Source organism: Pan paniscus, chromosome 22 (assembly GCF_029289425.2).
Source record: "Pan paniscus chromosome 22, NHGRI_mPanPan1-v2.0_pri, whole genome shotgun sequence".
Lineage (NCBI taxonomy): Eukaryota > Metazoa > Chordata > Mammalia > Primates > Hominidae > Pan > Pan paniscus.
In genome coordinates this window covers 25,514,686-25,541,744 of record NC_073271.2, presented here as the reverse complement: position 1 = coordinate 25,541,744, position 27,059 = coordinate 25,514,686, and the positions used below count along the sequence as shown (strand labels likewise).

The window sequence follows — 27,059 nt, the reverse complement described above, 5'->3', positions numbered from 1 at the left end:
TTCGTGGCTTTCATGGGAGTCTGCTCCTCTTCTGGGGTATCTTTCTCTTTCTCTTCTTGCAAGCTTCTCAAAGCCCCCAGACTCTGCCTCCACGTAATTCCTTTCCACATTCTTCCCTTCACCTTCTACACTCTGACCTTGGAACATGATCTTCCCTCAACCTCTTTGCTCCCCTCATCCCTGCAGAGATGGAGTGCGCTGGCTGATTGATAAATCTGAAAATAACTGGTTGTCCTCTGCCCTGCATGGCCATTCTTCCTCTTGGGATGTGCCTGTCTCCAAACAGCACCACTAGCACTCTACGCCTCCACACCACCATGCTGATTAGCAGAGTATAGGCGGTGCTGTGCTGCCCAGAGGAAAATCTCCCTTCGTGGAAACCAAGGGTGGAAAAGTTACTTCCCTCTAACAAGAAACAACCTGATAAGGTCAACTTGACTCATTCTGGAGTTTGCACTAGGCTCTCACGCTAAGCTACTCCATTATCAGCAACTGAGGTTTTGTTTTGGTTTCCCATCTACCATTCCTTTATTTTCTCTCTCAAATTCTTCATAGCTCAGGAAAGGAATATGCAATGTTCCTTTGGAAACCCAACATTTGGCAGGGCGGCATTGTATACAGACATTGAAAAATCAAAACCAGAAGAGCAGAATTTGGGTAGTAAGAGACACATGTGATTGGGAGTCTTGTGAACCACGGGGTGCAGTAGAGGCCGTGACATTTTACCTTCGATTGTATGTGGAGGTTTGTATTAGGCCAAGTGGGTTTTTACAGGAGTGACGTTGGTCTGGGTAAGAGGTTCTAAAGCAGGCTGTGAGCATATTGAATCTAGAGGATCGTTGTGGCTTGTGGTGTTTTTCCTCAGAGAATGACTTTCTGTGGAGCCCTAACTGGTCTCCTTAGGCCTTTGGAGAGGCTGCGCGGGAGGGGCATCTTAAGTGAAAGGCGCAAGGACTTCAGAAGAGATATGGAGCGCCTCTCATAGTGCAATTCCTTCAGGGACTCAGGAGTTTAACTGGCTCAATGCCAAGAGTCTAAGTGGCTCAGCGTTAATAATGAGACACTCACAAGATTATCACAGCATTTGCACCACCTGTTTTGAAATCAAGCCAATCCCCAGCCATGACAGCAGCTGTCCAAGAAAAATTATATTCTTAGAACACGGTACCTGGTGCACCCAAAGGCTGTGGAAGGTACTCAGTGGTAACTGAGGCAAGGAAAGTCAATGGGGAAAATCCTTACATTAGCTTCCCCCTGATGCCTGTCAGTCAACACCCACTTTCTGGAATGTACTACCCATGATCTTAAACCCAACTGGCAGAAATTCCCTCCACACCTCTCACGGACTGCAAGAGGCCCTAGAAAGTGGGTGCAACATGGAATAAATTAAATGTGGGCAGCAGCCGCCGGTGGGCCCCTCTCCATCAACAGCAACACAGCAGTTTCACAGGGAAAGGCCCAGCACCCACAGGTGCTTGGCAGGGCAGGTGGCCTCAAGATGCCACTGCTGCAGTTTCCAGGGGAAAAGCAGACTTCACAGGCCTTTTAGGTGTAGCTGGGAAAAATAATAGGTACTGATTTTCACCGATTTTCAAGGCAGCTGGGTTCCAACGTACTACAGAGTGCTTGTAAGGTTCTAGCTTCTAACTGGTAGCGCCAGGCCACTGTGGCCCTTGCTGTATCAGCCACCCCAAATTCCATTCTGCATTCAGGCACAAGGAGGGAACCATGAAGGGACCTTGGATCCATGTGGTTCATCTATAGTTGATTCTGGACTGCTTAAATCTATGTAAAGATAGATTTTTTTTTTTTTTTTTTTTTTTTTTTTTGAGACGGAGTCTCGCTCTGTCGCCCAGGCTGGATAGCAGTGGCGCTATCTCGGCTCACTGCAAGCTCCGCCTCCTGGGTTCACGCCATTCTCCTGCCTCAGTCTCCTGAGTAGCTGGGACTACAGGCACCCGCCACCACGCCCGGCTAATTTTTTGTATTTTTAGTAGAGATGGGGTTTCATCGTGTTAGCCAGGATGGTCTCAATCTCCTGACCTCGTGATCCGCCCACCTCAGCCTCCCAAAGTGCTGGTATTACAGGCGTGAGCCACCCTGCCGGGCCGTAAAGATAGATTTAAGACGCCTCCTCCATCCCTAGGAGGCAACTTTCTTAGGCCTAAACATGCATTCTGGCTCAGGCCTGAAAACGCCTGTATACAGGGATGTTGGCTCAGAGCCCCTAGAGGGAGCCCTCACTCAACAGTCCAGGTACCAGAAACAGCTTGTTGGAAGGGGAAATGTAAATTAAGGTGTCATGCAATGGTGGTCTTTCCCCCAGGAATGATCAGTGTATACGGCCAAAATTAAGCCCTTTTTGAGCGTCCTTCCAATAGAAATTAGGATCACGAGTTGTGAGTTACAGAACACTGGGGCATCTTTGGGGAACTGAAACCAAGATTTTTTTTTTTTCCAGATACTATTGAGGTTCTACTATGGTCTTTGGCAGCACTAGGTACTGAGCTGTGGGAGCAGTGTTGTATGGGATGACTGCTTTAGTACCTGGGAATTAGCTTGTTTCGAAACAAGGGTGGTTGTGGGGCCAAGGCTATGATAATTTTGTGGTTAACTCTTCTGACTCTAAAGTGAGCACATCAGAGACTCAGCCTCAAACCTAGTTCCTTCTGGAGCACGGTAGGAACCACCACTCTCTTAAAGACAATTCCAGCTACAGCCTCTTGAAAGAATCTCAACTGGACCTAGGCATCAAAAACTCCTCTGGCCAAGGCTGAACTAAATGAGAAATCTGGCAGGATAGTCTTGGGATTTATTTTTCTTAGTTTTGTACTTCGAACTCAGGTGGACAAAATAATTTGATTTGCTTTAGTTCCTTTAGACTTTAATGCCTTTAGATTTTTTTAATCCAAAGGGACTTAATCTTTGAATTTTTTTCTCTAAAAGTTGAATAATAAAAGTTAAACTTCCATTCAAATTTGGATATCATTATGTTGCTAGCATTTTATTCCTGGACTTTCATGCATTTTCTTATGGGAATGTTATGTTGGGATCTAATCTCAATGCAGAGCATCTGATATGCTACATGCTACACGGGACGATGAGGTAGGAGAGAATTAGGGATGAGAAAAATGTTCAGTCTTTGGTACAGAGTAGCCTTTGAATTCATTTACTTACTAGTACACTGCTGGATCCAGAGCCTTCTGAGACCAAATGTTCACTGACAGCCCAAGCCAGTCACACCTGCAAAGGCTGGTGTTGGGAAGTGGCCTCAAAGGTGAGAGGAGGTCTGCCGTCTGGAACAGATGCTCTCCTCCTCCAGGCCATCAGTCACAGCCCTGGTTGAGCAATGGGCCAGTGTTTCAAGAGAACTTAAACTGGGGAGCATGAAAGGGGAACACTCTTCTGTAAGACTTCCCTAGTTTAGATCTCCAGGGCAAGAAACACCCTCTGGCCTTTGTACTTCCACTTTGTACTTTGTCCTGGCCCTGATGTAGTAGTCCCTGATTCTAATGAGTAAATTTTTAGCGTCATTAAGTCTACTTGGCTCGGCCCACCCCTTACTTGTGGAATTTGCTCCCTGTTTACATTTTTCTGCTCCTCTAAGAGCTCTGCCCCTTTTGGGGTCGTCCAAGGTGACCGGTGGATGGATTAAGTCTGCCTAATTCCAGAATGCACTTTTAGCAGGTTCACTGGGCTAAACAGCTAGAAAGCCATGGTTCCAAGCTGGGTTCCATCAGCGATATGGACTTCACCTACTTTTTATTTCTCAAATGGTTCAAAACTCTGGCCAGGGAAAGGGTGCTATTTTTGGCCTTCCTCTAAAACCTCAATACCTACTACCTATACTTCTGTTGTTCTTAAAGCCCTTACAGTCTAACCTCAGACCTTCAATAACTTAAGTCAATCTGGGTAGGGCAAGATGCCGGGACACCCAGTGGTGAACACTCAAGTGGGGGCCTTCCTCCTTCTCCCTCTCACTGTGACAACCTCCTTCTGTTCCTTTAACACGCCAGGCTTATTTGTGCCAAGTGGCCTCCTCTCCCCAGAGACCATCCTTCTCCCGATTCAGACTACAATCTTTCAAAGCTTGGTGAAATCCCACGTTTCTCACCCTGTCTCCTTTGAACTCTTGCAGCCACCACACTATCTCACACAACTGAGCACTTTCTTACAAGTCATCTTGATTCCATCGTTGGTCTAGTCAGGGTTTCTCAATGTCAGCCAGATCAATACCCTGGGCGGGTAATTGTTTTGAGGGCTGTCCTGGCCTCTGCCCCTAGAAGCCATATCCTATACCCTGCCCCTGAGATTTGTGTCTCTGGGAACTGCCAAGTGTCCCCTAGGCAAGCAAAATCATCCCCAGCTGAGAATCACTATGACTAGACCAGAAGACTTTGCCCTGGATGGCCAATACCGCTGAGCAGCTGCCCAAAGCTTGGTCAGAAGGGCCTGGTTGGAAATTGAATAGGATACAAAGAGCTGACTCGGCAGATAAGTTTTTAAAACTTAATGACTGATAGAGATAATACCCCTTAAGAGTCCCTATACTTATCTATCCAAACTAACATTAAGTAAAATCAGAAGCAAAGCTAAAATCTGTGCTTCCTAAAACACCTGAATGCTGGAATTTTTTTTTTTTGAGGCATGATTATCATCAACTAAGGAAAGATTCTCTCCTACAAATTCAGATATACTAATTACCGATCAAAAGACTAAACTGAGTAAATCCACATGAAGTGAGAAAATGAAAATGGAATGTACAATTCTATTCAATTAGAAGCAATTTTAGAGAATTTTATTTAACTGTCAATTTATCACCAACATCTAACATTTTTTAGTTCAGGTACATTTGGGTAAGAACATTAGGGAGAAATGTAAATTAAATACTATGAAACTATGCTTTTAATGAAACATGGTCTCAGTAAAATATGGACACAAAAGTTTAGTGGTTTTATTGCATTGTTAGAAAATTATATTATGAAAGATATAAAAAAATCAATGTTTTTCTGCTTCTTTTATAATCAGTATGCCATCTTTTACCATTATGGCTTTAATTTTCATTCTACCCAACAAGTTTCAAAGAATAGTTTATTACATGCCTTAATAAAACATTTAAAATATTTACAGATTCAAAATAGATGTTTTATAACTGAAAAAAGTTCACCTGAGAATTCACCATAACATTGCCATTTTTTTCCCAAGTTGTTAATGTGACTGAGTGTCCACATGCAACCTGTATCGTCTACTGCATCTAACATACTTATTTCCTTATTTAAAATTAGTTAAGCAATAAGCTATAGCAAACTGTTAAAAAAAATTACAGATGGAGAACCAAGACTGTATCCACATTTGTTTTGAATATGACAATTTAACGAATTATTTGCTATAGTTCCAGAATTTGAATAAGAAAAAAAATAAGGTAATGTTATTTTACTGAATTCAACATAACAGCTTTTAAAAAATCATCAAACATTGAGAAGGCCAGTTCATAAAATAGTGAACAATGATCATGTGAATATGCAATATACAAACTGAAAACATTTCAAAATTCTGCATGAAGGAAAAGGCATACACTGTATACTCATAATCCTGTCATTTGTCTTCGGCAGCCTCAAAAAAAATATTGCCTTGAAACATTTTCTTAGAAAAAACTTCTTTAGAAGTTAATGTTAAAATAGGCATAAATGTGTAATGCTATGCAATATACAGAAAACTTTCCCACTTATGGCCAAAAGACAAACGTAAAATCTTTTTTATCTGTCCATCTGCATTACAACTTGAAAATCATGTAGATATGAGGTAGTGTAGTTACTTGTATTACATGCTGGCTATTTAAAGTAATGCTAAATTTTAAGAAATTACACTTGGCCAATAATTCTGTGTCATTAATAGAAACCCTTAATGCTAAACTGTTTATAGGTAGAGAGAAATTTAAACCAAGTGCTTTACAAATTATATTTAAGCTCTGGAGACAACTATATTTTACCATAAAATAGTAGGTAATCTTTCAAAGCAAGTACAGTAGCAATTAAAGCAAAAGATTATTTGACATTTGCACATACACAAACTGATACAACCAATAGTTGAGTGTACACTGAGGTAGGAAATCAAGGGTTCCATTGGCTTAAGATTTTACATTTTGTAAACCAGAAGTTCTTATATTATTTTATATCGTGAAGCTGAAATTTAAAATTACAAGTATCAAAGAAATACCTATATGGAGAGATATATATGTATACATACACATACACACACACACACACAAATTCTTTTGCAGTATGGGATGCACTATCAGAATTATTCTCCCTGACAAATTCTTGAGTGTACTTATAAAAGCTACTAGAAAATAAACAAGTCCAACTAATTTTCTCTTACAAATAAGTCAGTGACAGAGAGAACATACAAACCACTGAAAATATACTAGCAATATCCTCCCCCTACACCCTGATCAAAAAGGGTAACATTTGACAAATTACTCCAAGACATGAAGACTGGTCCCCATATACTCTCAAGGGCAAGGCCAACTTGCTTCAGACTTGTTCATACACAGTGGGTGGTGGCTGCCCACATTAGCTAGACAAGCCCTGCACTAGGCTCAGGATGCAGTCTATAAAGTGTCTCTTTCAGCCCTCTGATTTTGGTGAAATCAACACTATAAACTACTCCTCCGTACCATTACAACTGGGTTCTGCCAATGTTTCTGTGAATGTGAATATATGCATTTTTTTTAATTGCTGAGAAGATCCATAGCTTTCATTTGACTCTCAAACAAATCTAACTCCAGCATGGCTAAAAGCCACTGCAAAATGTTATGCGATAGGTGCTCAGTTATCTATTTTGTAACAGGACTGAACAAACACTAAGACTGATCTTTAAATGTCCAAGTTAAAATGATTTGTGTGTCTTTATACCACACCAAATTTGGAGAAGAGAGCAAGGATTCAACCTGCTTTTCAAATGCAAACCCACAATAGAAAAAGATTGAGTTTCATCCTATTTCACAAACCTGCAGAGTTGCTGCAGATACACTTTTTATCTGTAACAATCATTTTTACAAGTGAATCATACGACTTCAAAAATAGGGTGAAAAAAATGAACTGCACTCCTGGTAAAAAGTAAGCAATATTCTTTCCCCGTGATGTCTGGTTTTCTGGCATTGGTGACCCACGGTGGAAAAATGAACAGCTTTACATGTTGGTAAGCTCTCCAGATTCTAGGGAGCCTGAGATAATGCTGCCAGTGTAATCACTCATGCCACTGTATTCTGAGTCCTATTTCTTCTTCCAAAGGGACAAAAATGCCAGGAAATAGGAAGTCCATGATGGGACCAGATATGGTAGAGACTGAAGCGGGGGGCAGGGAGGGAAAGTGACACTTAAATCTATTCATGTAGCCAGACTTTCTAGAGTCCATACTGAAGAGGAGAAGCAGCCCCCGTCTTAGGCCAACCACTTGCCTATTTACTAAATCTTCCCAATGTAGCTTAAAGCCTGATTTTAGGAGCCGAAGAACAAAGCCCTAAGATTCAGGTAAGACCATCTTTTTTTCACAATGCAGCTCTACAAAAATATTCCCAGTAGCTGACACCCTGCTTCTAAGAATAGAACTCTATTAGCATTGCTTGGGAAAATTTTCTTTCAAACTAAAATATTAGAAAAAAGTCAAATTATTAAACTTCTGCAGGCCACTTCTTTTAGTAGGAACTATCTGTAGATGTTTCAAGCTGTTAAATTGCTGTCTGATATGCTGCAGTTTTCATTCTCCTACTTATTCTGAATAGCAGGAAGAGTTATTACTAGAGTTATTATTCTTTAAAACATGAGTTTTAAAGGTTTACTACATTTTCACATGGATTTTTCTGATATCCAGGAGGCAAAATCATTTCTTTGTCTCTTGTAGAAATCAAGGAGAAATCATGGTTGACTTAAAGGAAATTCCCTTATGGCAAACTACTAAAGGAAAAAAAACGGTATTGCTGAGCAACAGATGGTCATATTAGGCTTTCAAGACGCTGCCAAAACTTCAGTAGAAAATTAGATGGTTTGAAGGAAGTGAATGCAAGTTTACTCATCAGTAGTACATTTATCAGTCATCTGCTGACAGAAATCTGAGATCCCACCACTCTGACGACACTGTTCCGCGGGCCCAGCTTGCTCAGAGGTGGCTGTGGACATCTGCTGGGACTCCTGCCCTCGCGCGTAGCCAGGCTCACTGTTTCCTCTGGCACAGGGAGGCAGCACTGCTGGAGGCCGGTCAGATAAACTGAAAATTGATGGTAACGCCAGTTCACCATCAGGAGTACTTTTATCTTTTTCAGAAATTAAAAATGAAAGTGGGCAATCTGCAGCTGAGTACTTGGCGAGTATCTGTATTTGTTCTTGACTCAGAGCTGCTTCTTTACAAACTTTCTGGCAAAGTCCAGTTAGGTTCTGCTTTGTCTCGCCCAGAGTTGACAAAATGTGATCTCTTTCCTTCAACAAGCTCTCCTTTTCACTTTGCTGTGAAGTGGGGAAAGAGAACACAATGGCTTGTGTTTATTAGCTCAATCAACATTTCCAAGGCGATCAAATAATATACAGGGGCTTCTCATCAAGTAAGATCACATGGAGTTTATCCTTTCAATTCCATTCAATTTTACATTAAATACTAAAGGCCCAGAATCTCCCACCCAAAACTCTTGGGGCAGATGTATTTTGGCACAAAGCATTTTTCAGGTTTTGGAAAGATAGTATGGGTGCACACATAATTTCTCTAGCAGGCCTGGGGCAGCACTTCCCTATCAACTATCTTTACATTTCTAGGTAAACATTAAAATAGCAAATAATGAAGAAAGTAGGATAAAGACTACGTAGTCTAATGTCAATTTGGGGCAGTTTTTTGGTCAAAAGAGTTTGTGACAAACATACGGTTTTTGGAGCTTTCTGGATTTACAGACTGTATATAACAGGTATGGATGGCATTTTGGATGGGATACAAGAAAAAAGTAAAAGTACAGTTAGCATAACTTAATTACTGAGACTCAAAGCATTGCAAGATTCAACTAATGACCAGCATTTGTTGAGCAGATTCTCTGCCAGATATTGTGCTGTTTTCCAACATGCAATCTCAGCTATGTAATCCACACAACACCTCTCTTGATTTAAGCAACATCAAACCCACTGAAGGGATGGGACTGAATTTAAGATGCCTAGAGACAGCTGGTGGGTGAGTTACTAAAGTGTGAAGAATTCGGGGGGGGGGGGGGGTAATTTTGTGCTTGCTAATTACCATTTTTGTTATTATTATAATTTTAAGATATTACCCCTACAAGAAAGTCTACCATAGAATTTTTCAAAAGTTTTTCTGGTTCCTGCCTTCCTGTCCATGTCACTTATCACTGCTGACAGCATGTCTTTTCTATTATCATCCCATTTCATCCTTCTTGTTCTAACATCTTATTGCTTCTAATCTATTATGAGCCAGGAAACCAAATAATCAAGGTATTTATAAGAAAAGAGTAAATAAACACTTGCTAGAAAGTCAAACGTTTTTCTTATGAAATTTATCACAACTCTCAACAAGTCAGTGTTGTTCTGTTTGCTTTCTGTTCATTGACAGGTTCTGGAGAGTTGAGGCTGCCAGTTAACCTTGAGACAAGTTAGTTCATAGTGCTAATCTATAAGTGCCATCCTTTAGTCTTTTATGACATAAAAGTCACTAAAAGGGTAAAACGAATTTTGCTTTATACAAAAGTACTGTTATAGTTTTATACAAAAGTATTACTATAAAATTATGTATGAATCCAATTATTGTTATTTCTAAAATATTTTAAAGCCTTGTAATATTTTGAGAAAATATACAATAAATACAAAATACTAAATTTTTATATGGCAAAGTATTCTCCAATCTGTTCAGATTTTTATATACAAGTTCTTTTTTTTTTTTTTTTTAAATAGATGTAGGTCAAGAATGTGTGTGTTAAGTATGTGTATGTAAGCAAAATCAATGTTTGGCCAGTACATTTTCTCTTATGCAAAGTTTATCAGTTGCACTCTTCTGATAAAATGAGTCTGCAGATACTGAAAGGGCAAGAACGGTACCTACTGCTTGTTCACAGTAGGAACCATTAAATGCAATCAACACCCATTTCTTTTTATGGTCTCTCAGAAGCCAATCCAAAGGAGGATGAAAACAAAGCTTCCAGAAGAAAGTGAGAAATAATCTTTCTTCAGTCATGGCAATATTCAGCCATGGACTCCTCTACCAAAGTTGGGATGAATCTATTCTAAACAGCAATAGAAAATTTTCAACTGCTGGTTGGTCTTTTAAATTAAATATGGTTAAACAAAATAAGGAGTACTTGAACTTCCTCCCAGAAATTAGAACCACTACTTAACCTACAGATACTATGAAGATTACAAATATTTTATGACTTCTGTATCTTAATATCCACATGATCTTTAAATACTCTCACTCCTCCCACCCCACTAAATTAGGGATGACATCATTCTTTAAGTATACAAGATGGCTTGCTTCTTCACAACAACTAAAACAAATAGGCACAGCCCTAGAACTCCACCAGAATTATTTCTATAAATTAAATGTTCCCATCTGTTCCCCTGCACTTTAACTCCTACACAGCTAAGCTTCTAAGCAGTTTCCATTTCACTCTAAGTTTAAGACACATATTTACTATAATAGCAGTCAGCTTAATAACTAAAAGTAAAATACAAGTAATTCAAGTTAATTACTTAATGACATCAGTATTTAAGATACCTCCCAAAGTCACTACTTACAGTCATGAGTGGGACTCACTATTGGTGTCCTGCTACCTATCCCTACAATATATTTCCATTTTCCTATAAAAACAACTGTATAAATCACGTTTGAAGTGCTGCACCTTTAATTAGAGCTATTTCTTAAAAAGGAATAAAATTGGCATTCTGGTACCATTCTGGATTTTATACCAACAAAAAATCTTTACAGGCTGGGCACAGTGGCTCACGCCTGTAATCCCAGCACTTTGGGAGGCTGAGGTGGGCGGGTCATGTGAGGTCAGGAGTTCGAGACCAGCTTAGCCAACATGGTGAAACCCTGTCTCTAATAAAAATACAAAAAAATTAGCTGGGCATGGTGGCACACACCTGTAAACCTAGCTAAAAGGGCAGGCTGAGGCAGGGGAATCACTTGAGCCTGGGAGACGGAGGTTGCGGTGAGCCGAGATTGTGCCGCTGCACTCCAGCCTGGGTGACAGAGCAAGACTCTGTCTCAAAAAAAAAAAAAAAAAAACCTTTGCATCTAAATCCTTATTTTGAATAGCTAGTGCACAACATTTATTCAAATATAATTTTTTTAAAGATCATAAATATAACTCACCCAATAAAGATACAGAAGAATTTGGCACCAAAAGTACAAGTGACAATTTTATGATAGGGTAAAGAGTACTCACCGTTAGAAAATGGTCACTAATAGTTCCTTAGTAAGTAAAACCTCTGAACAGGCAGTTCAGAGAAATCTGCAAATGGCACTGAGAAATATAAGCAAAAATGCTCATTTTCACTCATAAGATAAAAATAAAAGCTACTACGAGATATCATGGTATCTCACTATCAGACTGGAAAAAACCCAAAAGCTGACAACAAATCTTGACTGAGGGTGTGGACAGACAGACACACATATACTGCTGCTGGAAGGACAAATATGACAATTCCTAAGGAGGGGAATCTGTTAATATCTAATAAAATTATGTATGTATTTACCCTTGATCCAACAATCCCACTTCTAGGAATGTGTCCTAGAGACACAGCTCCTTAAACATGAAACAGTATACAGTTATTCACTGCAGGATCCCAACTGTCCACCCACAGAAGACTGGTTTGAACTGTATTACAGTCACTACTGAGTACTATGGAGCTGGAAAACGAATGACAACCTCTCTGAACTAAGAAAAAATATTTCCTATAAATCAATTCTTAAGTTTAAAAAGTACAGAAAAATGTATATAAAATACTTCCATGCAGCAGGATGGATAATAAGAGTAGACATAAAATGTTAACACATTTTTAGAAAAGAAACACAGGGAAAAAAAAATCCAGAAACTAATGAAAATGGTTACCTACAGGAAGTAGCTATGAATAGGGTATAAGGAGAAGATGAGATCAAGATTTGGAGTATATATTTTTTAAAATATAGTTTTAACGTTTGAACCATATGAACGTTTTACATTCAAAATAAAACAAATTAAAAATGTAGGCCAGGCATGGTGGCTCATGCCTAAAATCTCAGCACTTTGGGAGGCCAAGGCAGGAGGATCGATTGAGCCCAGGAGTTTTGAGAGGAGCCTGGGCAACACAGCGAAACCTCATCTTCACAAAAAAATTACCCGGGCATGGTGGTGCGCACCTGTAGTCCTGGCTACTCAGAAGGCTGATACGAGAGGATTTGCTTGATCCCAAGAAGTCAAGGCTGCAGTGAGTCATGATTGTGCCACTGTACTCTAGCCTGGGTGACAGAGTGAAACCCTGTCTCAAAAAATGAGAGTAAATCCCAGTAATATAAATAGAAAAAAAAATTAATTGTATGCCAAATTGGTAACACAAATATTTCAAATAACTTTAAAGCTTCACACTGGGAAATATTTAAGCATAAAAAAGCAAATAAATCTCAAATTCTGCTCAATTTGTTTACTGTTAATAGTAATACTGATTGTCTAATTTTTTTACTTTTTATACAGTGTGCCCTCACTTAAAATCATCGACAGGTTTTTGGAAACTGACTTTAAGAGAAACAACGCACACCAGGTCCTCAATAAACATTTTGTTCCACATCCTTTCTTTTTTATTTTATTTTTTATTTATTTTTATTATACTTTAAGTTCTAGGGTACATGTGCACAACGTGCAGGTTTGTTACATATGTATACATGTGCCATGTTAGTGTGCTGCACCCATTAACTCAGTTTTTTTTTGTTTTTTTTTTTTTTAAGACGGAGTTTCGCTCTTGGAGTGCAATGGCATGATCTCGGCTCACCGCAACCTCCACCTCCCAGGTTCAAGCGATTCTCCTGCCTCAGCCTCCCGAGTAGCTGGGATTACAGGTTTGCACCACCATGCCCGTTAATTTTTGTATTTTTAATAGAGACGGGGTTTCACCATGTTGGCCAGGCTAGCCTCGAACTCCTGAGCCACCGCACCCGGCACATTAGGTATATCTCCTAATGCTATCCCTCCCCACTCCCCCACCCGACGACAGGCCCCGGTGTGTGATGTTCCCCACCCTGTGTCCAAGTGTTCTCATTTTTACAACATCCTTTCATTATAAAGTTGATGAGGAAAAAAACTGGTTTCATTATCCATCATTTCATGTTAAGTGAGAACTTACTGTATATTATAAAGGAAACAATACACTAATGTAATTGGAGCCAAAATTTTTCCTGTAAGTGATGAGAGATTAAACATAAACGTATAAAAGAAGTGAAGACAAAAGCTCTATACTGCTAAATTTGGACTGGAAATACTACATAAACTCAGGATTTCTAATGTACTTTTTACTTTCATTTACTGAAGCCTGATATATATGAATTCATGATACAATGAATGCTTTATTTGATACACAGATGCATATATTTCCTAGCTCTGTCCACTGAAAAAGGCCCAGAAGGAATAATACTCCAGCAGCAGGTAGGCTTTCCAAAGTCCAATATAACTGCTAGAAGAAACCAGGAGTTTTAAAGAAATGGGTGATTCCAAATCTTGAAACAATAGAGGTTAAAAAGTGAGACCATGGCAGGTGCTAGATGGTTATGTCAACAGGACAGGAGCTGGCTTGAACGGGCTCTCCCAGGCCAAATTTGAAAAATGTCAACATCAAAAAGAATAATGACTATTACTTATTCTAACAAATTGAATCAGAAAAAATTAATCCATGAGTCCACTGTGATTCCAAAGAGTGGGAGGGAGGGAAAAGAGAAAACAAGAAAAGGCAAGGCATGGTGGCTCATGTCTGTAATCCCAGCACTTTGGGAGGCTGAGGAAAGCAGATCACTTGAAGTCAGGTGTTCGAGACCAGGCTGGCCAACACGATGAAAACCCATCACTTCTAAAAATACAAAAATTAGCTAGGTGTGGTGGTGGGCACCTGTAGTCCTAGCTATTCGGGAGGCTGAGGCAGGAGAATCACATGAACCTGGGAGGTAGAGGTTGCAGTGAGCTGAGATCACGCCACTGCACTCCACACTCCAGCCTAGGCAACAGAGTGAGACTCTGTTTCAAAAAAAATAAAAAAAAAAAGAGAAAGAAAGGAAGAACAATCCTTTTTAATCAGGAATACCAACTAAAATAATGTAAATAGAATGAAAGAATTAGAAAAATCATGATTTTGTAATCATGGTAATCACAGTGAAGGTCATCAACATATTCTAAAGGATGCAAGAGTATTGGGGAACGGGATAATTATAAAGTGCCCAAGTAACACATCATAGATAACTAAGCAACACAGGTTGAAAAAATATTACTTTGAAAATGGAGCAATCTGGCACTTCCCAGCTACCCAGGTAGGACAATACTGACACTGGACCTCCTGCCTCCCTAGGCGACACAATATAAAGGACAACACCAGTGAATGTTTAAACTCAGTCTCCTCAACTCAAACATTTCCAGTTTACGGGAAATAAAGGGATGGAGAAATGACTTAAAGCCATGGGGAAGCAATCAGACAAATAAAGTAAGACATTTATGAGAAATCCGGCCTGGATACTTCAAAAAGTTATTGTCATTAAAACAATGAGAGTACTTGTTCTAGATTAAGAGACTGAACAGGTTTAATCAAATGCATTATACGATGACTGTATCCTCGTTTGAAAAAAAAGCATCTATGAAAGATGGGAAAATCAGAGTAATTTGAATAAAAACTAGATATAATATTTAGGATGTGTTGAAATTCTCAGGCATAATAAAGGTATTAGTCATATCTAAGAATGTCTCTTTTTAGAAGATGCATGTTTAAACATTTAAGGATGAAGTGTCATAATATGGTAGCTTTCAAACAATTCAGAAAATAAAAGGAGAGGAAGAGAGCCAGAGTGAGGAATGACAGCCAGCAAGACAGCAGGACAGGAACGACAGTGACACCAAGGGGTGAGAGACCAAGATCAACCAAATGGGGTTAAAAAAGGACCAAGATGGATAGACGGAGATAGAGGTGCAAAGACTGACAAACCAACAGGTATAGACAGATGATCTGAGGTGGAGAGACAAAGGCGGAAAGATCAAGATAGAGAAATAAAGCAAATGTGGCAAAATGTCAAAAATCAAAGAATCTACATGCAGAGTATATGGTTGCTTATGGTACCCATTCATTTAACTTTTCTGAAAGCTTGAAATTTTTAGAATAGGGTGGGGGGTGCTGACATGAAGCTCAAGAAAAAACGAACACACTTGAACTTGACTCCCTATGAGACTGTAAGTAAGTGAGGATTCTGTCTTACTCATTTCTGACATCCTGGTACCAAGCACAACATTTAACATGTAGGGTGACCAGCAAATACTTATAGGAAGAATAGAGAACCACTTTTATTTAAAGTACAACTAATACATATTGAGCCCTGAACACGTGCTGGGCAGTACAAACAGCTTTTCATCCCTGATCTCATCAGATCCTTGCATCAACCCCGCTGTGGCTGTTACTCTTATCCCACATTAGTAACGGGGGATTGTGGGTACTGGAGGTTAAGCAATTGCCCCAGACCACAAAGCTACCCAGTGGCCAGGTAGGCTTTCCAGTCATTTGTCTCCAAAGCCTCCGTCTGACCTCAGTGCTATCATGCAGTGAGTTCTCAGAATTTAAAACGTACATAACATTTATCTTGGACTTGTATCAAATGCAAGGTCCAGGGCCTTAACAACAGCTCTGGTATAGACTAAGAAATGTCCACCTTAAGGGGCACCCCAAGATAACTATGATGCCAATGGGACACACACCACATTTCAAGAAATGCTGCTCAACGACAACACGGAATGACAGAAGGCAGGTTCCAGAAGGGCCACTGGGGTGCGCTTTGGTCGAGCAGCCAGTAAATTGTGACTAGTTGTGAATAGGACAGGTTTATTTTTAATAAAATATAATCTTCACCACAAAATGCAAATCACTAAGGATGGATGAGGTCGTTTTACTTCTGTGCCATCATAATGGACAAAAGTAATGAAATAAAATGGTGTCTGAACACCTCAACCCTGAGTGCAAGTGTTTGTGAATATTCTGATTGCTGATCACTTACAAGTTGATATCGAAAACAATATTTGATACTTTCTAAAAGAAATACATTTTGGTAAATATTTTTCTGCAAAAAGCGAGGCTCCCTTCATTTCAGGGTACCTCTGAGGTTAAAATGGTTATCAGAGATATGTATATTTTCTAACTTCTGAATTAATCTTCCAGAAAAGAATAAACTTGGACCTTGTAAAGAAAGCTACATAGACAAGAGCTTCATAAGTTAAACACATGAACAGAAGTTGAATCCAAAGACTTTATAATTGTTAGTTTTAAAAGTCAGCCGGGCGCAGTGGCTCACGCCTATAATCCCAGCACTTTGGGAGGCTGAGGCGGGCGGATCACGAGGTCAGGAGATCAAGACCATCCTGGCTAACACAGTGAAACCCCGTCTCTACTAAAAATATAAAAAAATTACCCAGGCATGGTGGCCAGCACCTGTAGTCGCAGCTACTCGGGAGGCCGAGGCAGGTGAATGGTGTGAACCTAGGAGGCGGAGCTTACAGTGAGCCAAGACCGACCTCCAGCCTGGGCGAAAAGAGCGAGACTCTGCCTCAAAAAAAAAAAAAAAAAAACAATAACAAAAAAACCAAAGTCATGTTACTGGCTTATGCATTATGCGCATTCAGTCCTTGTAATAAAAGCAATGCTAAATTAATGCTTAACCTCTAACATACTATAAAATTCAAAATAAATGCTAAAGTCAATACCATCCATTTTTCCACCAAATAAATACACACCTTTTCTTCAAAGGTTCTATTAGACTCTGACAGAACTTCTTGTTGAGAAATACCTTATTTACTAAATGCTAACTCACATCTCCCTTTGTCCCAACACACTGAGACTTTAATAAAAGTGTCCTTTATTCCTTTATACATAATTATAATACTAACCCACTTTGCAAACATTTTAGAATAATTATTCTATTGTAATCAAACCCCTTTTTATCACATGCTGATCCATCCAGAGTCTATTATGCCATTACCCTCAGGACGAACTGCAAAAAGTTCCAAGATTTCTCTCTAGGAAAACAAACAGCCAATAGCCAAAGACCAAACTAACTAGAATATAGGGCCCTCTGCATGAATATTTTTAGACCAGAGCAATAAATACTGTGAATCTATTAATATGATAAAGCCAACCAGTCATTCACTATGTGCAAATGGCTGTTTAATTATTAAACAAGCAATTTCCCTTAAATAGGTTTGTTACAATCTTTAGACTATAAAGACTAAGAATACTGCTTCTTTATTGGCCATGTTACTTTCAAAAAGTAACATCTCAATGAGATTAAAATATACACAAATATCTGTTCACATTCCTTCCTCTCTATTCTCAACTCTCCATGCTACTAAGTATAAACCTCTGGCTGTAACCCTCCTAGTTTTCTGTTTACAAAAGACAAGATCCATAACATCACCCAACAACTAGGGTCCAAGTAAACTTCTTACCATAATAACTATCTTAAACGTCAAATTCTTTTCCTTCTAGACGGGCCAGCTTTCTTATTCGTATTAGCTAATAAGCAGCATATTTTCTGTTTATGTTTATCTGAGAAAGACATCTACGCAGGACAGAAATTTGTAATGTACCCCTCACGCTGCAACTGGAGTTTGCCAGTACAAATCACTAGAACTGAGAGTAGTGTGAAGGACTGAGTAGAGACTTCAAGGAAGATGAAACACAAATGAGTCACTCTGATACAAAAACTCCAACACAACTTCTCTGGGGTTATTTTGGAAGTCAGACTGGCGCCTATCTAGGTGCAGGAGACACTATCAGATGTCTGCTGTGCCTGCCCAGAAAGGAGGGTCTTGACTCTTCTATTTTGTTCTTGCTCGCTAGTCACAGAAGAGGATACCTGAGTGAATTCAGCCAGTAAGATGCTCTCCTTGGGAATTCAGAACTGACTAAACAGTAGTCTCTGACTGGATTAGTCCCTGGAGAGAGTGAAATTATTCAGGCATTGTGCCACAGCCACCCTTCCCATGTGCACTTAGTGGCACACAAAGCCACTCTCGGATAGAGAGCGAAGCGGGTGCACAGAGAAGTCCCTGGGTTCCCAGGAGTCTTCCACTTCTGTTCCCTGTTATTTATGAGGCCTGGCTCCATTGTCTAGCTTCTAAATGAGAGTTACCTATCTCCCTACAACAAATTCATTCATTCATTCATTCATTCTTCAATCAAAAGTCTGTTTCTTGAAGCCAAAGAGTCCAAATTAATGTAATAAACAGGATACTGACCATTCTGATTTTGGATTTCATAAAAACTGCTGAGAAACAAAATATTACTTTGTATTGAAAATTAACCAGTAGTTATTCACTGACCATATGAAAGGAACCTTACTATGATGACAGAAGCAATATACCAAACACAGAGTTTACAGTTTAGGCAGAGACATTAGGAAGAAGGTCAATTAAGAAAGGGAAAATGGAGACCGGATGCAATGGCTCACACCTGTAATCCCAGCACTTTGGAAGGCTGAGGCGGGTGGATCACGAGGTCAGGAGATCGAGACCATCCTGGTTAACACGGTGAAGCCCCTGTTCTCCACTAAAAATACAAAAAATTAGTTGGGTGTGGTGGCACGTGCCTGTAATCCCAGTTACTCAGGAGGCTGAGGCAGGAGAATTGCTTGAACCCGGGAGACAGAGACAGGAGAATCGCTTGAACCCGGGAGGCGGAAGTTGCAGTGAGCCGAGATCATGCCACTGCATTCCAGCCTGGGCGACAGAGCAAGACTCTGTCTAAAAATAAATAAATAAATAAACCAAATAAAATTTTTTAAAAAGTAGAAAATGGAAAATAATAATAAATACATAGTATTTATTGAGTAGTTACTACGTGCCAGGCATTGTTCTAAGTTCTTCAGATGGATTAACTCAATTAATTCCCCCAAATAAGCACCTAATCTATAAAGTAGGAACTAGTATTATCCTATTTTTCCGATGAAAACCCCAAGTCACAGAGAAATTAACCTGCCCAAAGTTACTAAGCATCTGATTGAGAGCCCACAATTTTAACCACTGTATCTGCCACCTCTCTAAGAAGGAAAGGCAGAGGGAGAAGAAAGCCCAAAGATAGCAAGGCTTCTTCATCCTAGATATCTGAAATTTAGTAGCAATATCAATAATCTAGCAAACCAATGTCTGATTTGTATCAAAAAAATAAAACCCTTGAGCCAAGAAATAGAGTAGTTCTAAAGGATAATAGCTACTCTCAAACATATTTGCTTAGTATCCATTTATAAAATAAAGTTACGAAATAAACTAGAATAGTCTTGTTTCGCTTTTATTTTTATTTTTAGAGGAGTAAGAAAACTGGATAAACTCTATGAACTACTATAAATTATAGCTGGCAGACGAGAAAGAGCAAGAAGAAGAACTAAGAAGCATAACTAAGAACTTCAGTAGTACAATTTTATGTAGATTTCATTCCACTAGCTTCACATAACCTAACAGTGTAAAAAGCATCTCTGTATTGCAGCACAGAATAAAAACTGAAGCTCAAAATGCTATACTCCTTCTAAAGGCAGGTAAGGGTTTAATTCAAAACTGAATAAGAAAGAACACCAGTGTTTATTAAAGGTATTACTGATACACACTCTAAAAGTACTAAGTACTATAGAATTGAAAACTTTTCCTCCTTGGTTTTAACAACTTTAACTATTCAGCAATATCATGTCGGTGTTTGGGTTTTTTGTTTTTTTTTTTTAACATCTCTCATGCCTCTATTTGTAAAACATCTGGTTCCTCTTTTTTTATTTAGTTATGCTTCATCTCTTTAATATAGTTATGATTTTTTATCTTTTTACACAAAGTATATGTGCAATATATAAATAATAAATTTTTATTTTTCAACTTCTCTTGGAGGCACAATTTTTTTCCCTAAATTGTTGCTGTTTAATCGCCATTCATAGCTAGAATGTTCACGCTTGAAAACTTGCCACAATCCCAACTTTTAAACTTTCAACAATTAATAGACACAAAATTGAATATTCAAGCAATGTTTTTACTACTTCTAGGCTGTTTCCTTGCTATCTTTCACCGTATCTTAGCTTTAGCTGGCCTGTACTATCAGAGTTGTCCTCTTTCATACAATGCTTCCTTCCACCAACGGAAAAAAGAAAGAGGAGTAAACTAATCAATTTTCAGTTAATTTGTGTCTTGATGATGGAATAGAAAATAAGATTCAGGCCAGGCACGGTGGCTCATGCCTGAAATCCCTTTGGGAGGCCAAGACAGGCAGATCACGAGGTCAGGAGATCGAGACCATCCTGGCTCACACAGTGAAACCCCATCTCTACTAAAAATACAAAAAATAAATTTAAAAAAAAATTAGCCAGGCGCAGTGGCAGGCGCCTGTAGTCCCAGCTACTCCGGAGGCTGAGGCAGGAGAATGGCATGAACCCAGGAGGCAGAGCTTGCAGTGAGCCGAGATCGCACCACTGCACTCCAGCCTGGGCGACAAAGCAAGACTCCATCTCAAAAAAGAAAAAGAAAAGATTCAAAAGCAAGCATTGTTCTCACTTAGGATCCCATTAGATATTAATATTTTCAATTCATATCACCATATCTATCAGAATTTTTTTCCTTAGATGAAAGATCCTGGTTGGTCTGGTTTTGGTATCAACCAAAACAAGTTATTCAGGTCCACAGTTCATTTAAATGAACACCTGGAATATTAACTTTTATAGACACAAAACAGAGAACCTAAAGTGCTTTATAATTTCTTGAATCTATTCACAACCACTAATGATTAGGTAGAGAGTAAAGTCATTCTTAATTTGAAAACCTTCTTTTTAAAAAGCACTTACATATCACAGCATATCATGGTAAAAATGATAAAACGGTAATTGATACATATTAAAATAAGTAATTGAGCATTATATCTGACCTAGAAATTTAAAAACTATTTCCTTGACAAAAAAGAAAGTGGTGGAATTTAAATAGTAACAAGAAACTTTTACACTTACCAGCTTCTCAATTTCTGATTCAAGATTCTGTATACAGTCAAGTTTTCTCTTGCGACAGCGCTGTGCAGCAATTCTGTTTTTACTTCTTCTTCGAATATCATGGATACAATCCAGCTGTTCTGGAGTAAGCTTGTGCATTTTCAACAAGGACTGAAAATCATTTCGAGACAGTGAAATTATCCGTTGTGCATTGAATGGCAGTTTTACCTAGAATATGAAATAAATATTACTAATTATTGCTGTATTTTATAATTATAGTCAAACCTAGGAAGATGAAGGTATACATCTAAGTTTTTCAGAGAACTTATTTTACATTAAAGAAAACATAGGCCTCTATCCCAATTTCTATACAATCCATTATAATAAAAACTGATAATCTAATTTATATTTATGGTCTATTTCAAAAGACAAATACAATAAGCAGATTTTTTTTCAGCAAATCAAACATATTAACACAAATACTGACATATGTAAAATGTACAGACAGAATTTATTTTACTATTGCATGTTAATACACAGACGTTTTTACTCAACCCAAAAATAAAATCTATTTTATTTTTTGAAGGAAATGACTATACAGCATTGGTTTGATATTAGTATAATTATGCTAGTAATTTCTACAGCATTTCAGAAAATTTATTTTTCTATCAAGAAAATGTTAGTCTCACATAAATCACTCTAAAAGATACACATTTCACTTGCCAATATAAAAAAAGTTAGAAAAGTCTTATGAATATGTTAAAGTCATTTTGACATACTTAAATTTGGAAAAAGAAAAAGAAACTTTTTTAAAACAAAATTGTGTGGGTTTAATTATCAAAAATGTAAATGAAACACAGGTCAGTCTGGCAACCTACTTAACTTACCTTTTAAACTTACAGATATTAGTTACATAAAATGTTTTAAATTAAAAAAAATTTTTTTTAATATTCTTTTTGTAGTAATTCCAAATGCTACATTTATAATGTCATAAAAATCTATATATAACCCATGCATACATGCTACTTCTTAATCACCAATCCATCTCCTTCCAAAGCCAAGATTATTTTTAAAAAAGAAAGCCTCTTTCAAAGCCATGCCTGTAATCCCAACAGCTATGAAACCAAAGAAAATGCCAAAGAATGGGATGCAGAGAAATTGGAATCCTTGTACACCTGTGGGAAAACAGTGCAACTGCCATGGAAAATGGTATGGAGGTTCTTCAAACCATTAAAAATCATAGCACTGTATGTCCCAGCAATCTCACTCCTGGGTATTTATCCAAAAGAACTGCAATCAGCATCTCAAAAGGTTATCTGCACTGATCTACACATATTTTTTTGGAGACAGGGTCTCTGTCATGCAGGAGTACGGTGGCACAATCATGGCTTACTGCAGCCTCAACCTCCTAGGCTCAAGCAATCCTCTCACCTCAGCTTCCTAAGTAGCTGGGACTACTGGCACATGCCACCATGCCTGGCTAATTTTTGTATTTTTTGTAGAGACGGGGTTTTACCATGTTGCCCAAGCTGATCTCAAACTCCTGGGGTCAGGCAATCTACCCACCTCAGCCTCCCAAGATGTTGGGATTACAGGCATGAGCCACTGTGCCCAGTCTGTACTCCCCGCCATATTCGTTACCGCATTATTCACAATAGCCACGATATGGAAACAACCTAAATGTCCATGGATGGATGAACGGATAAAGAAAACGTGGTGTATATACACAAAGGAATACCATTCAGCCTGATAAAAAGAAGGAAATCCTGCCATTTGCCTACAATATGGAGAACTTGGGAGGCATCATGCTAAGTGAAATAAGCCAGACACAGAGGAGAGTAAATCCAACATGATTTCACTTATACGAAGTAGACAGAACAGTCAAACTCACAGAAACAGAGAGTAGAATGGTGGTTGCCAGGGGCTAGGGAGAGGGAAAAAATGGGGAATTGCAATTGGATGGGTTAAGTTTCAGTCATAAAAGAATAAGTTATAGAGATCTGCTGTACAATATTGTGCTTATACTTAACAATACTGTATCGTACACTTAAAATTTTGTCATAAGGGTAGATCCCATGTTAAGTATTCTTACAATAAACAAAGCCCAAGAAAGCGGAAAAAATGCAATGAATAAAATAGAAAAATAATTTTTAAAAAGAATGTAAATTGTGATTATAAAGAGAAAAGCCAACTATTGAAAGGCAAACAAAATCATAAAATATAAAAACAAAAAAAAGAAAAAATATTTTAATTAATATATTTTTGGAAGGAACTAACAGGCCCTTATCATTACTGGACTTATAAGTAATATTTTACAGAAAGGATCTATCAAATACAAACAGAATATACAAATCAAGCTTGCTTTGATTAATATCATACCAGCTACATGTAACTCATGCTAAATTAAGACATTCATCAATAGTTGAAATGGCCAAAGGAAAATTTAAAAATCAATGGCCATGAAAAACTAGATCCAATAAACTTTACTCCACTAGAAGTCACATTCCTACAACTAATCACTGTTAAACCACTGCTCAGGGACATGTCCCAGGTCTAGAGGTTCTTATTAGCAATGAGCAAGACTGAATATATGCTGCATTTTTCCAGGAGTTATCAAATAATGAGCATAGAATCATTATTCTTTTTTGTCTTGCAGCATGGCATTTGATTTAAACAATTAAATGGCCGATGTGTGAACACAGCCAATGTGTGAACCTACTTTATGGTTAATATATCTACTGGAAACAAATGAACACAGAAGTCCTTCAAACTTCATCTCTCTCTTTTGGTATTTATCACACAGTGTTTTTAAAAAATTTTTTGAGACAGTCTTGCTCTGTCTCCTAGGCTGGAGTGCAGTGGTGCAAACCTGGCTCACTGCAACCTCCGCCTCCCACATTCAAGCGCTTCTCTTGCCTCAGCCTCTCGAGTAGCTGGGATTACAGGCACCCACCACTACACCCAGCTAATTTTTGTAGAGACGGGGATTCGCCATGTTGGCCAGGCTGATCTCAAACTTCTGACTTCAGGTGATCCACCCACACCTCGGCTTCTCAAAGTGCTGGAATTACAGTTGTGGGCCACTGCACCCAGCCCTATCACACAGTCTTACAATTAACTTTGTATGAGTTTCCTCCCCACTCCCTGAACCTGATTATATCCCTAATGATGCAAAGGGAGCTGATCCACAGTAAATCCCAATTAATGGTTATTAAAACAATGAATTAAGAACATATTCCTGCTCACCTCACATTCTTGTTCTCTGGCTGAACAGGATTCACTGTCTCCTTCGGTGTCCGTCTCAGAGTCGTCTCCCAAGCTAATGACACAAGCATATGGGCAAGGTTCTTGCTGGGGTTCTGAAACATAATCATCGTTTCCAATTTCCAAATTGCTTGAACAGCCTTCAGTACTCAGAGTACTTATAAAAGGGCAGTTGACAGAACTTAATGTTGTGAAAGTCCTTTGACCTGGTTCTGGGCTCTCACTAATCCTGATACCTAACCACGGACACTCAGACCGTTTCTGTGAGATCTGTTCTGAGCCATCTTTGGCCACAGCAGGTGATAACTGCATTTGGCAAGGAGTGTCCGTGCTGCAAATGTCACTCCAGAAGCCCTTTGCTAGGTGTTCTGCCACTTCTCGCTCCACACTACTCCTATCACTAGATGCAACACTAATATCTTCCCTGGTGCCCAAGTCGGATTTCAAAGGTAAATCCTGACTTTCACCAAATGTTTTTTCCTGGACGTCTGTACCTGACAAAGGCTTTTCTGTTAACACTGTTGTGTTTTGCATACCAGCAAAATTCAAGTCACCATATTGGTCATATGTGTGTAAAAGAGACAAAGAATAAAGTCCATGAGGGTCTATCGAAGAATTGTGGGGGAAAGGAGTCACTTCTGATTTTTCAGTTGGGCACTGAGAAGCAGGATCTTTCTTCGTTTCTTCAGGTTCCATTGCTAATTTACTTTCGTCACATTTTAACATCACCTGCAAATCTCTACACTCCGGGACTCCTCCCAGGCATTCATTTTCAGACCTTTCATTTGGCTGAACAGAAGCATGAATGTCTTTGACACTAGATTCCCCAGTACGGACTCTGTCAGTTCCAAATGCTTTTTGGAATTTTCTGTATTTGGGGCATAAAGAAGGCAAGACCAGAGCAGCATCCTTCTCCAAGCACATGGACTCATATGTCTGACTGGCACTGTCTTGTAGAGGAGGTGAGGCTTTTGCATTTCCTTGATACCTGCGGAGTTTACACTGAGGAGTCTGAACATTTTTATTTTCCAGAAATTCCTCCACTTCATCAGTTTCTAGATCCCTCTGGTCCAAAAGTGAAAGTTTAAGGTCTGTTTTCTGACAGTGTGATGAAAAGCATTTTTTTCTTGGGCATTCTTGCTGGTCTGCAGTGGAGTCCAAAAACTTAAATTTCAGAAACTGAAAGCAGGATTCCTCAATATTGTGTACACTTAAAAACTCCACACATTTGCACACTTCATCCACATTCTCTTTACTTAAAATCAGTTTAGCAGTATAGGCAAACTGAATTAAAGGTTCAAATCCTTTAACTGTCACCTGTTGATACACAAAATAAAAACAAACACATCATTTGAAAGCTGTCTAGTACATAAAAACAAAATAAGTAGAAGAGGAATAGAGAGATATGTAACTTATTTGTGATAATTATAAAATATGTACTTTAATTTGAAGAAAACATATTCTTCTAAGAAATGTAAAAGAAAAAGATCCTGGAAAAGCATGCTTTTCACGGGGACCACACACTGTTTTATAGAGGCCTCTCTTAATTGCACATGAACTATGGTTTACTCACATAAGTTAAAGACGTAAGACATTACCACAATTTTCCCATGATAGTGGAAAAAAAAATCATCTATGAATTAGAGCAGGATGAACACTACCTGCCACACATAGTGAGTCTACTGCTAGCCCAGCTCCACATGGCCACTGTATTCCAAACAACTCCAACTGCTACAAGCTACAAAAGCAGAATTTTAAAGGATATAAAACAGTATTTCTAAAGCAGTTACAAAGTCTTGATCCATGGTAAATGCATACTAACTGGTAACTATTAACTTTACTGTCAAAAATTCCTAACAGTAAAAGTTTTAAAGATTCAGATTTTTAAAAGTGATCTAAGAGAAGTTATAAAAATCATGCCTCGGTACTGTTTCAGCAAAAATTCATGGACTCAAAGTAACAGAACTTTTAAGTAGAAACTTGCACATTTACATTAAACCTGCCTCTTAAAGTGAGAGGCAAATGGAACCAACTCCAGTACACAGAAGGCATCATCCTGGATTAAAAGCACAAAATTAATTTGAAACCACTGAGTTCTTATAAGAGTGGTCAAGATAATATTAATATTTGTGATTTTTTTTTTTTTCTAAGACGGAGTCTCGCTCTGTCGCCCAGGCTGGAGTGCAGTGGCGCGATCTCGGCTCACTGCAAGCTCCGCCTCTTGGGTTCACGCCATTCTCCTGCCTCAGCCTCCCGAGCAGCTGGGACTACAGGCGCCTGCCACCATGCCCGGCTAATTTTTCTGTATTTTTAGTAGAGACGGGGGTTTCACCACGTTAGCCAGGATGGTCTCTATCTCCTGACCTCATGATCCACTCGCCTCGGCCTCCCAAAGTGCTGGGATTACAGGCGTGAGCCACCGCGCCCGGCCGTGATCTTCTTAAAAACATAAACATGCTAAACCATGTTCAGGCTTTTTAAAGGCTCCAATAAAAAGCAGTGATACCATCAAATGCTAATGAGAATGCAGATAAACTAAATCACTCACATATTGCTAGTGGGAATGTAAAATGGTACAGACACTTTGAAAAAAA

The 27,059-nt window shown here is 38.8% G+C and overlaps 1 protein-coding gene across 25 annotated transcripts in view; it reads right to left on the bottom strand.

Moving 5' to 3' along the window:
• BACH1 (BTB domain and CNC homolog 1) overlaps positions 1-27,059 on the bottom strand; it is a 456,481-nt gene that overhangs the window by 403,448 nt on the left and 25,974 nt on the right. For 11 of the 25 annotated variants that reach the window (XR_010111114.1, XR_010111113.1, XR_008622411.2 and 8 more), the window contains 2 exons: positions 24,448-25,782; positions 21,223-21,429 (listed from right to left, as the gene is read on the bottom strand). Coding sequence is in view for 20 of the 25 variants with exons in the window: in XM_063601389.1 (XP_063457459.1) it covers positions 21,223-21,429; positions 24,448-25,782 (1,542 nt within the window). In the remaining 5 variants the exon portion in view is untranslated. The other 14 variants (XM_034947853.3, XM_055105206.2, XM_055105209.2 and 11 more) reach the window with 2 other exon arrangements.